This window comes from Etheostoma spectabile, chromosome 10 (assembly GCF_008692095.1).
Source record: "Etheostoma spectabile isolate EspeVRDwgs_2016 chromosome 10, UIUC_Espe_1.0, whole genome shotgun sequence".
Classification (NCBI taxonomy): Eukaryota; Metazoa; Chordata; class Actinopteri; order Perciformes; family Percidae; genus Etheostoma; species Etheostoma spectabile.
Window position 1 is genome coordinate 14,863,573 of NC_045742.1, and position 11,597 is coordinate 14,875,169.

Below are 11,597 nucleotides of genomic sequence, written 5' to 3' on the forward strand. Positions count from 1 at the left end.
CACACACACACACACACACACACACACACACACACACACACACACACAATAATACCTCTTGGCTGTAGTCATCATACTCAAAGGACAGATCAATCCCTGGTGTGTTGTTTTTATCAGCAGTGTAGTTGTATTTCAGCCGATCCACTGTAAGTCGCTCGGGTTCAGACTGAATGTGGTTTTGATCCATGTTTTCTGAATAGCTTAGGTCAACAGTTGAGACCTTCTTGTTCTGCTGTGGATCGCTGTTCAGTAAGATCTCGTTGCTCTTTTCAAGCTCTCCCTTTGTCCCATTATTCACACTTGACATTTCCCTCCTCTCCTCGGCTTTTTCTTCGGCACCAGTGTCAGTTCTATTTTCCATAGCTTTTTTTGTAACCTCCATCCCAGTTCCTCCATCTTCTGAGGCTCCAGTACTGATATCTACATCTGTCCAGTTGCCCTCTGCCTGTCTTCTTTGCCTACCACCCCCCTCTCCTCCAGGCTCAGTCCCATTTTGAGAAATGGTCGACTCCCCATCTCTCTGTGTATCCTCCAAGATATCCTGTGGGATTTCTTCCTCTGCTTCCAGCTGACATTCTGACTGTTCTTCCGCCCCTGTATCTCCATTAGTGACATTCTGACTGGAAGTGTTTACCGACTGAGTGTTGTTATTAGCAACATTATTTCTACATACTTGAACCAACTGTGTGCGATTTTCAGGTCTTCTGCCCCTCGGCTGTAGATCTATCTGATCGATATAGTCAGAGATATCGTCTTCCACCCCATCACGATCAACTTGGTTTCCATCATCGCTTTGACGAACGGTGTAACGGATGCTCATCCCTCGACTCTTGAGGCTGCCATCGTACGCACTGATCTCCCACTCACCTGACAAGAGAATTTATATGACTTAAAAGCAACACACACTGGCGGCACATGATGCGTCAAAACACATCCATCCATTGTTTTCTATGTAAGCCCACACATCATCTTTTATTAGGCAATAGTGCAGTATCCTGATGTGTTAATGGGTGTCAGTGGCCCAATCCCAAAGTGAGCCCTGAGGACTGAAGACTCACAGACTTAATTGATCTCAGGTGCTAAGTGAGTGAGTGTGTGAGGCCACATAGGCTCAGATAGGTATAAATGGGATTGGGACAGCACTTCACGAAATCATGTTACCCTGGCGATGTTTAATAACATAGATGTTGTTGACATTTGCCACATTAGGTATTTTCATTTTAAGTTTGTTGGTTTCCACACGGCCAAGGGACAGGAGATCAATTTTTCAATTTTTTTCAAATTCTTGTTTAACAAGCTGGACAACAGGTCCGTTCCGTTAGAAATTATTCCAATTATGATTTTTGTTTTTGTTGGAAGTTTGAAATCCACTGGGGGGGGCACCAAAACATGACATTTTGGGTAACACTTTAATTAAGGTACACAAAAAAAGGGTAGTTTTATTCATTACTCCTTCAAAAACAGTAATAACCCATTTTTCTGTGCCTTATTGTAAAGTGTTACCACATTTTTTAAATTCTACACATAGTGACTTTCATTAATGACAGTTATAATTTTACTTGACAATCCTTTGTGTAAACTATTGTTTAGTTCTTACTAAAACAAATTTCACGGCATCTGTTCTGCATTTTTCATGACTTGTCAAATTATTTGAACTACTCTTAAAAACGTCTTTGTACTATGAACAGTATTAGTTAGTAGTTAGCCTAGCTGACCTACCAAAATGTCTAGCAAAAGGTTCCGTACATTAGCGAGCCTGTGGACTGTTAGCATAATTAATCTTGAAGTAATAAATTAAGGGGGAAATTTGGTTTAACTTCACTTTCATAGACGTCTGTCTTACCCATCAGATCAGTTTCCATGTCAATGGTCATGCCAGTCATGGGGAAGAGAGTGAGGACGGACTGGTAAAGGCCTTGGTACTGGAATAGGTTTCCAGTAAAGTAAACAGAGAGGAAGTTACTCTGGGTGCCCACATTGGCCACATGCCAGAAGGTGACGTCAGTTTCGGACACCACAAATTGACGACCGCCGAACATGGCGCCGTTTATACCTGAAGGTAAAGGCAAATTAACAGTTATAAAATTGATGATATGTTGTTTGGATTTTTTCCCACATCCTACACTCTGTCAATATGTCACTGTGTTGATTATTCCACTAACAACGGTTTCAAAGAAGTAAATATACTTTTTTGCGAAGACAATTCCCACACACTGTCTAACTAACAGGCATTGGCCATTTTGCCAGAAGATGGTCTAGTACCAAAACTTTGCCTACTATTAAACTTAATATTTTTGCAAGTTAGACAAAGTGCTAGGGCTTTCTTTGCAACTTTTGACCTGCTTGACCTCCTCCGACACCTTTCTCACGTTGTAGATGTGCAAAGTATTTTTCTGTACTGAAAGATGTCACTATACAAATATTTCTAAGGTGAACCTACTGTAAATGACATTGGAGTTGTAGAATTCTGGGTCGGTGGGGTTAGCGGAGTTTTGGCTGGACTTCTGCATGTTTTCGTTGATGTACCAACTTTTGTTCTCATCAAACACAGCAAATATCAGGCTCCACTCTTTATCTGGGCCCAACTGCATACAACAGTAGATCCGGTAAAAGAGAGTGCATGTAAGAGACAACATGGCAGCATGCATCTTTAGCATTTTTTTACAATGTCAACAGTGTGTTAACAATGTTTCTACAAGTGCTATGTTGATACATATTTATTATTATAGAAACGTTCATCTCACCAGACGTCCACTGACGTCCATGGCATTGTACTTGCAGATGAGCAGGGTGCCCACCAGCCCCGAGGCCAAGTCCCTCTCTGGGGACACAGTGCTCTGATAAAGCTGGGTCAGACACGCGGGGTCTCCCTCCAAGGGCCCATCATCTGTTGTTAACTTCCAAATGTAGCCAAAAGTCCCGTTGGGGGGAACTGCCACAAAGCGCAAGTCCTTCTCTGCAGCTGTTTAAGATTAGATAAAACTTTGATGGTAGGAATTTAGGGAATTGCAGCAACCCCATAATACCTTAATTTCTTGTTGCCAAAATTACAAGCCTTAAGTATAACCTCGCACTGCTGATAATGATATTAACTACTGATTAGATTACCATTTGCGGAGCTTTGCAGTGGAAAGATCTTGGTAAGGCCATTGGGGTAGATGTTAAAAGGGTGACTGGCGAAGTTCCTGAGAGTGATCTGGAGACACAAATCAATAGTGGATCAGTAGAAAGTTATACAATATTTTATACTGCTTCTATTTTACTATGATTGATAATGTCTTTTTTGTAGCTTAAATTCAGTCAGGCACAATAGGCCAATTGGTATATTTTTTTGTCCTGACTCACTTGGATTTGATCGTTGATTTTTCCTTTCAGAAGTGGACCCAGCAGTGTCTTGGCCAGGTTCTTCCTCTGAGTGAAAGATCCATCTGTGTATTCCACATACACCGCCTTTTTGTACTTGTAGCCCAGGTGATGGGGAGCTGCAGGCAAATATCCAGACTGCAACTCACTGATGAGTCAAAGAGAAAAGAAAAAAACAATTGAATTCAAATCAACTTTCCCTTTGTTTTGTTCTTCTTCATTCCCCTCCTCCATCTTCCCTACCTATTTGTGGGTTTGAGATGAGAGTCATAGTCCCAGGTGACCTCTTCAATGGCGATGTAATGCTGCCAGGTTATCGGTGGTTGTCCCCCGCTGGCTCTCGCTTGCACTTGTGGTTTTCTAGGCTGCAAGTTTATGGTGTTGAACGAATCCTCGTCTTCATCACTGTAGTCTTCATTTCCGTCTTCACTGTCGTCCCCGTAATCTTTGTGTTTGACGTTACGCAGGTCAGGTCCCGGCAGACTGACCGGGTCAGGGCATTTCTCCACAGAGAAAAAAGCATTCATACCATCTGGGTAGAGCGGTATTGTACAACAAGTTGGTTATCATTTACATAGAGGGAGTGAAGTTAATTCAATGAGGGAAAGCAGATTGTCTTAAGTCTAGGAGACTTCTCGGCGGCCCTTTCTTACCGTGGCGGTGAGCATGTATCTGACAGCTCATAAGGAAGCGGCCAATAGTAGCAGGTCTCATTTCTGCAGTGATGAATGTCATAGGGGTCACCTCCATGGTGACTTTACGATGGGTCAACACCTAAACAACAATCCAATGTATCAGATTTTTTGAAGCCAGAAAATGCTTAATTGAGTTGATACAGGGAAAGTCTAGAATATTCTACTTTGAAAGGTGTATTTTGGAGCTTTGTACAGAGCAAGGTTAGCTGTTTCCCCCTACTTCTAGTCTATATCTATATACTAATCCACTCCTGACTCCATATATTACTAAACATGTCACGCTATTCATTTAAATCTCCTAAACCTGCAATGTTTTTCAGAGTAGATAGGAAATACCGTTTAATGCTGTTAGACTGCATGCACCTTTCTCACCCAATGGACTGAAGTCCTTCTGCAATTCAATTTGTTGTCAGTAACAATCATCTTGAAGAAGTATTTGTTCATTTAAAGTTTTTAGTAATTTCCAAATTTGTATTAATCAGCCAGAAAACCATACTTTATTTAAGAGTTTAAAAATATCCTGCCTTACCCTTTAAATCTGTTTGCTATATGGTTGGGTACCTTTCACATTTTTCTTGGAACCGGTACTGATACCTGAAATTTGGTCCCGGTACCCAATTGTACTTTTTTTTTGGTACTTTCCCTCTGTAATTACTAAAAATAATTTCAGTTGTAAAAATAATTCCAAACCTATTTATCCTACTTACTTGGAACATTATGTTATTTATTTAGAATAAATACACTTAATAAATTAAACAAAAACAAAAATGAAACCTGTCCCTACAACCTATTAAATTGAATAATTATTAATTTCTTACTTACTGTAACTTTTATTCTTGTATTTGTATATTATTCTTTTTTAGCCTGTTTTTTTCATCATGACTGTTTTTAATTGCTCTTTACTGTTTTATGTAAAGCACTTTAAATTGCTTTGTTGCTGAAAAGTGCTACAGAAATAAAGTTGCCTTGCCTCACAACCTCAGCCTGTCAGTCAGTCACTTGGGCATAGAAACCTCTGTTGTGCTTGGTTGTCTCAGAGGAAGTGTAACGTCAACAGCACCGTGACTGCTTTCGGCTCACCATATCATATGACAGTGAATGGGGTCTGTGTGAACAAAACTGCAGAGCCAACGTAGTTTGCTCAAGTTTACTACGTCCGCACCTGTGCGGGCGCGCAGGTGTGTGTGTGTGTTGTGTGAGTGTCAGACCGATAAGCTTGCACTTACGTGCTCTCATGTACCGAAATTTGGTACCGTTTCATTTAAAGTGAATTGGTTCGATGCAATTCGGTCGATATCCCAAAAAGTACAGAGTTCGGTACCCAACCCTAGTTTGCTATGACTGTGTTTTACATGAAAACTTGAGTTACCTGCAGAGCGTGACCCTGAAACTGAATGGAGTGGATTGCTGGAGCTGTGCCCATCCCAATCAGATGCCAGAAAACATGATTACGGCCCTGACACATGATCAAACCTACAAGAGAGCGCGAGAGAGAGAGAGCGAGAGAGAAAGAAAGAAAGAATATAAGCATACAGCAGAGCCACTGATGATCTGAGCACAGTGTTAACAACACAACTTCACCGGGTAACGTAGAGTTGACGTATCCATTGATGGTGTGGTATTCCTTGCTGCCGATGCTCTTCTTGAACTTCTCCCTGGTCCTTCTCTCTCCAACCTCTCCATACCAACTCTTGGTCTCATCAAACACTGCAAACAGCAGGACAAACGCTGGATTCCTCCTCTTGCCATCATCTGTGAAGGCACCTGGGAAAGCACACACACACACACACACACACACACACACACACACACACACACACACACACACACACACACACACACACACACACACGGTGATGATGAAGATGCAAGATGGGATAATATAATATCTTTATCTTAATATCTAATATTTTATTTCTAATTTTGAATTATTTTTTCTATAGAGTAAGTTAAACCCCTGTTCAGTAGGGGTGGGGAAAAATAATTGATTCTTAGAGGCATTGCGATTCCCTCTAGAACGATTCAATGCTCGATGCTAATAAGTTAATAATCGATTATTAAAAAAAATGTGTTGATTTTATTTAAAAGTTCTCCAGACAAGTACAAATCAGAAAACAGAGTGACTGAAAGAGGATGTGATAATGGACAACAACTTAGAGTTTAGGCAAGAATGCAGGAAGAAAAAACACAAAAATGGCCAAAAGAAAAAAAATTAATCTTTTTTTTTTCATATACATACACATGATCTAACAAGACATAGATTAAATTATTAGGCAAAACACAGATAGGCTGTTCATCTACTTTATCACATTATATCTGACCACTTCATGTTTTATGTTCTAAGAAGCCGATTATCCACCTTTAAACACGACGTGGAAGAATACTGTGAGAGAAGCATGTTTAAGGCTTATGCATGGAATGACTACAACATAAAAACCTCAGTAGACAAAACATATAAAAACTTGTGTGAGACAAATACTGTGTATGTCAAAGTATAACAAACTCAGATTTATATGTATGTATTTTTTAAACCGCATGGAAATGTACATTAAAAAAATTGTTTCATTGAGCTGCACCGATAATGTGGGAGCTTTAAAGAACAATGAATGATGTATATTACAAGCTATGACTAGACATAATGTTTGTGAAATTAGATGCTATCTATGTGCCCTTTGCCCAACCATACACTGACTTGGTTTGCAGATGAGCAAGGCACCGATGAGTCCGGAGTTTACATCTCGGACCGTGTCCACCTGGGATGAGTAGGAGTAGGTTACGCACTCGGGGTCACTGATGGTGGGACCATCATTATGGCTGATGTCCCATACATACTTATAGTATCCTCCTGGAGAGACAGCATCATCCTCCTTCTCCTGGCCTGCTGTAGAGTCATCATACCCGGCTCCTGGAAATAAAAGATGCAGCATGACTTGGAAAACAGGTGTCACAAGAATGCATGTAATTTGGTCTAATCTTTATACTTTAATAATGGACAAAAATATTCTACAGAGGGACTCTAATGATATCGCAGGAAATACAAATGACATAAAGTCATAACAGCTTACTGTCTGGAATAAAGGTGAAAGTGCAGGCACACGCACACCTACGGGCAGCAAACTTTCCCTTCATCCTTAATATCACACGTTGGTGTGATTAAATCTGTTTAATGACATCATTTTTGTATATGACAGGTCCAGCTTTTCAGATTATGAAGAACTCCATTATAGGAAGCTACTGTACACTGTGGCAGGAGCCGTTAACAAGAACCGACTGCTTTGGATCTACAGCAGCATTTGGACATATGTCAATGCCTTCAGTGAAAGGTATAAACCTTAAAAATCTTTTTGGATCAGGGATATTTCCTTTGCAGTTGGGTATTGTAATTCAAAGGCATCTTACATTAGTTATCAGGCAGTACGACTGACCGTTTGGCTCCAACATGTTGTAAGCAAATGCACACAAAAAAGGATTTTAACTGTTGCTCGCTTTAATTTCTCAAGAATAAGGAATTTTGTTTCTTAATATCTCAATGATTATTATGACATTTACATCCTTGCCTCTTCCAGGAATGACTCTCTCAACATTATGTCAGACGTCAGCAAAAAAAAAGAGAAAGAAGCATGTGAGTGAGAGGATCAGTTTGGAGTTTCTCTTAAAATAGGATTGACTCATCTACACTGTAACATGGACATCACATTAAAAAGTGGTTATAAGTCAAAATGCAGTTAAAAAATGTACTAGAAAAAGTTGACTTGTCCGTTTGTGCTTAAGAGAAAGTAAAAAAAAAAGTTCAAAGGATGACAGCAGCTCCTTCTATTCCGTTATCTACCTTCAGACTGTTTCCAGTAGGTGATCCCCACAGGACTGATGCTGTAGGACTGAGAGGCCAGGTTTTTAAAGTGGACCACCACCCTGTCACCAGCTCGGCCAACAATCACCGGCCCTTGAATACCTGCAACCAGAGGACACAACTTTCTTAAAGAAGTCAAACATATGACCCCTTAATTTAAGACAAATCTGAAGAATCATGCTCTAAAACTATTACATTTTGTTCTTTGTGTTGAAAAGTCAAACAAAAACACTATTGTTGTCCACAACATCAGTCTTCAAATCTTTTTCCTGAGTGTAAATCTACAAACTTTAACTGTCACGTTCAGGCTAATACTTACTTTAATATGTTTTATTTATTTCATTAATAGCGGAGTATAAACCATCACAAAAATGTGAAAAATAACCCAATATCAAAAGAGCAGTCCTACCTGTCCATGCTGGCCTTGGCTTGGGGACAGTGTATGTGGAATCTGTATACTCCCTGTAAACTGCCTTGACGTATTTTTGAGGAATATCTTTGGATCTCTTCCTAAAAAAACGAAAGAAAACAAACCAAGGGAATTATTTAACTAAGAAATTAGCAAGGAAACGGTTTAAAAAGTCCCCTCTTAATCACTGTTAACCATCTGAATAAATTATAAATTTACACTTATTTTAACCAGTTTCTAATAAATCCCCCCCCCCCCCCCCCAAAAAAAAAACAACGAGCCTGTATTGGAAGCAAAGCAAGCCTATAGTCCTGAAGTAAATGACTTTGAAACTGGCTATGAGGTCTAAATGACAGAGTGGTTTGCCTAAATTAAACAGGAAAATATTCACCTTTGGTCGGACGCTGGGTCAACATCGGCATAGACATAGTCCCAGCCAATTTCTACAGCTGCTATATAATACTCTCTAACAACAGCAGCAGACTGCTCCGCTTTGGCCTCTTCCCCAACAGAGAAGCAGAGCAGCGGCAGCAGCAGGACCAGAAGCGTCGCGGTTCCCATCGCGGTCAGCTCCACCGTGTCCCGGGAGAAGCACTGGCCGGCTCTGCGGCTGCTGCTGGGGCTGAAACATTTAAAAGGGAGGGGGAGGAGAGAAGATGCAACAGGGAAGCTGAAGTTGCACACGGGGGTGGGGGGTGTAGAGTGTGTGAAGGTGGTGGAGGAGGACATTGGGCAAATCCTTTTGAAAATTGGCTGTTAATACATTTTACAACCAACTTGTTGACAAGTTGACTGCATTATTAAAAGACATATAGGGTAAATAACAGTCAAAGGACTGTTATTAATGGGTTAGAAATTATGATAAATCAACCATTAATAATAACAATTACAAATCTGTTAAAAGCATGGCTTATCGGAAAGCAGTACCTTCGTGGGTAGTCAAAGATACTTTGTGAAAAAATATGTAGGGTAATAGGCTAAAGAGTCATTTTTGGTTCAGACAGAGTTGATAAAATATGACACAATTCCTGAGCTTTTTGCTGACTGTGTGGTATGCTGTCGATATTGTAATCCACAACTGTAATCGAATAAAATAATAAACCACACATCAGATTGAACAAATAATCTATCTATAAATTGCAGGAACGGCTGTCTGTCTGTCTGTTATTTGCACAACTTTCCAACCGTTGGATTGGAAAGGATTTCAAACTTGACAGGTGTCTTGCTGGGCAAAAGTTTTAGGCAGGTATAAAAAAATGCTGTAAAGTAAAATTGTTTTCAAAAATTGAAGTGTTAATGGTTTATTTTCATAAATTAACAAAATGCTGTGAATGAATAGAAGAGGAATATAAATCAAATTAACATTTGGTGTGACCACCCTTTGCCTTCAAGACAGCATCAATTCTTCTAGGTACACTTGCACACAGTTTTTGAAGGAACTCGGCTGGTAGGTTGTTCCAAACATCTTGGAGAACCAACCACAGATCTTCTGTGTATAGGCTTCCTCAAATCCTTCTGTCTCTTTATGTAATCCCAGACATACTCGATGATGTTGAGATCAGGGCTCTGTGGGGGCCATGCCATCACTTACAGTACTTCTTGCTGTTCTTTACACGGGATATAGCTCTAAATGGCCTCTAAGTGGACCACATGACTTCTCCAGACAGTAGACGGGTGTACCCGGGTCCCACTGGTTTCTGGCAGTTCTGAGCTGATGTCACTGCTGGACATCTTCAGAGTTCGAAGGGAAATAAGCTTGATGTGTTTTTCAAATTTTCTTGGCCGACCACTGCGTCTACAATCCTCAACGTTGCTGACTTTTTGCAAGTGTACTTATAAGAATTAATGCTGGTTTAAAGGCAAAGGCTAGTATTACCAAATATTGATGTGATTTAGATTTTTTTTTCTTTGTTTGCTCACTTTGCATTTTGTAAATTGATAAAAAATAAACAATCATTATTTATATTTTTTAAAGTTTTCTTAGTTTACACCATTTTTTCAAACATGCCTAAGTGTTTTGCACAGTAGGCCTACTGTATATTGGTAAAAGAAGCACACATTGGCTTTTGCCCCTCTTACACAGCACAGAACCAGAGACAGAGAGGGTTGAAGAAAGCAGTGAAGCTTTGACAGCTACAATATGAAATACACCTCAGATCCACAAAAATGTGTAAAGTAGCACTAGGCCTACTTTGGAGTGTCTTTGACTTTGAATAAACCAACAACAATTTCCAAAAGTTAAGATTGTTTCAGAATTCCACACATGCAAAGCACAACCAGCTACAGCCAACAGAGAGTGATGCCGCTTAAAGAGGTCAACAGTCCTGCCCACGGCCGGTTCCGGATGTAAAAGTACATTGCAAATTCTCCGTTGACAATTGGGGTGTGAGCAATAAAATCGTAACGGTCAATGGTAGACTTAAAACCAGTTACCGGGCAGGCTGACATACGCTGTTTTTGAGTCACATTGTTGCAAATATCAGATGATCATTCCACAAAATGGTTTGTCTTCTGTATCATCAAGTTGTTCAATAGGCTATCCATTAGGCCACAAGAACTTCTATATGTCAATGTGTTTGTCCTAACACTAATAACGTTACTGTCTGCCAAAAATTACCCCCGCTTCAACGTTAACTGTCAAGCCTCTAAGCCGGTTAGGAAATGAACACAAAGTGTTAAATCCGCTAATGATGATAATAAGGAGTCAAGATGTCATGACTGTGGCGATATCCACATGCAATAGCGTTGACCAAAAAGACAACACTAAAATGTAGTTTAACAAAAACTCTCTTTATTTGCACTGTACTCGGTCCGGTTCTGGTGGTTGATTAACACAGCTGTGCTGATTAGCTCTCATAACAGGCCGGATGGATAGGGCATTTCCATGAGTCCATGAGGCAAATGTCTGATTATTTATCATTAATTATTGTGATATTTTGTGATTAAATGAATCTGCCATGTTCTCTGTCAGGTAAATGTAGTAGTAACCTACAATGTCTTCCTGATGTAGAAGTACACTGTAAGTCAGAAGTATGCTATGCAGTGGAATTTCTATATTAAGTGGTTGGAGTCATTTTGGGGTACAATGGTTCAGGAGAAAGATACACACAGCAATACAACAGGCCAAGCAATCGGCCTGTTCCAAACAGGCACTGTACTAGTCTAATTTAATTCCCTTTACTTAATTTAGGATTCAACTGACTGACGCCCTGGGCAACAGGGGACAGAGTACACGGTAGTTCAAAAACTAAAAAATGGTCAAATTAAATGATGATGGGGG

The 11,597-nt window shown here is 40.0% G+C and overlaps 2 protein-coding genes across 4 annotated transcripts in view; both read right to left on the reverse strand.

The window, feature by feature from the left end:
- f8 (coagulation factor VIII, procoagulant component) overlaps positions 1 to 9,061 on the reverse strand; it is an 18,708-nt gene extending 9,647 nt beyond the window's left edge. Inside the window, exons 1-14 of one of the 2 annotated variants that reach the window (XM_032527663.1) lie at positions 8,709 to 9,061; positions 8,318 to 8,418; positions 7,888 to 8,010; positions 6,751 to 6,963; positions 5,640 to 5,822; positions 5,428 to 5,531; positions 4,017 to 4,137; positions 3,607 to 3,895; positions 3,346 to 3,511; positions 3,109 to 3,196; positions 2,745 to 2,962; positions 2,441 to 2,585; positions 1,844 to 2,053; positions 56 to 867 (exon numbers count right to left, since the gene is read on the reverse strand). In XM_032527663.1, coding sequence (XP_032383554.1) covers positions 56 to 867; positions 1,844 to 2,053; positions 2,441 to 2,585; positions 2,745 to 2,962; positions 3,109 to 3,196; positions 3,346 to 3,511; positions 3,607 to 3,895; positions 4,017 to 4,137; positions 5,428 to 5,531; positions 5,640 to 5,822; positions 6,751 to 6,963; positions 7,888 to 8,010; positions 8,318 to 8,418; positions 8,709 to 9,046 — 3,111 coding nt within the window. In that variant the 5' untranslated portion in view covers positions 9,047 to 9,061. The remainder of the gene's footprint in view (positions 1 to 55; positions 868 to 1,843; positions 2,054 to 2,440; positions 2,586 to 2,744; positions 2,963 to 3,108; positions 3,197 to 3,345; positions 3,512 to 3,606; positions 3,896 to 4,016; positions 4,138 to 5,427; positions 5,532 to 5,639; positions 5,823 to 6,750; positions 6,964 to 7,887; positions 8,011 to 8,317; positions 8,419 to 8,708) is intronic. The other variant, XM_032527664.1, reaches the window with a different exon arrangement.
- Positions 9,062 to 9,513: 452 nt separating this feature from the next.
- zgc:152774 (MORC family CW-type zinc finger protein 3) overlaps positions 9,514 to 11,597 on the reverse strand; it is a 20,265-nt gene continuing 18,181 nt past the window's right edge. For both annotated transcript variants that reach the window (XR_004333782.1, XR_004333781.1), the window contains exon 18: positions 9,514 to 9,526. The gene's annotated coding sequence lies outside the window, so the exon portion shown is untranslated. The remainder of the gene's footprint in view (positions 9,527 to 11,597) is intronic.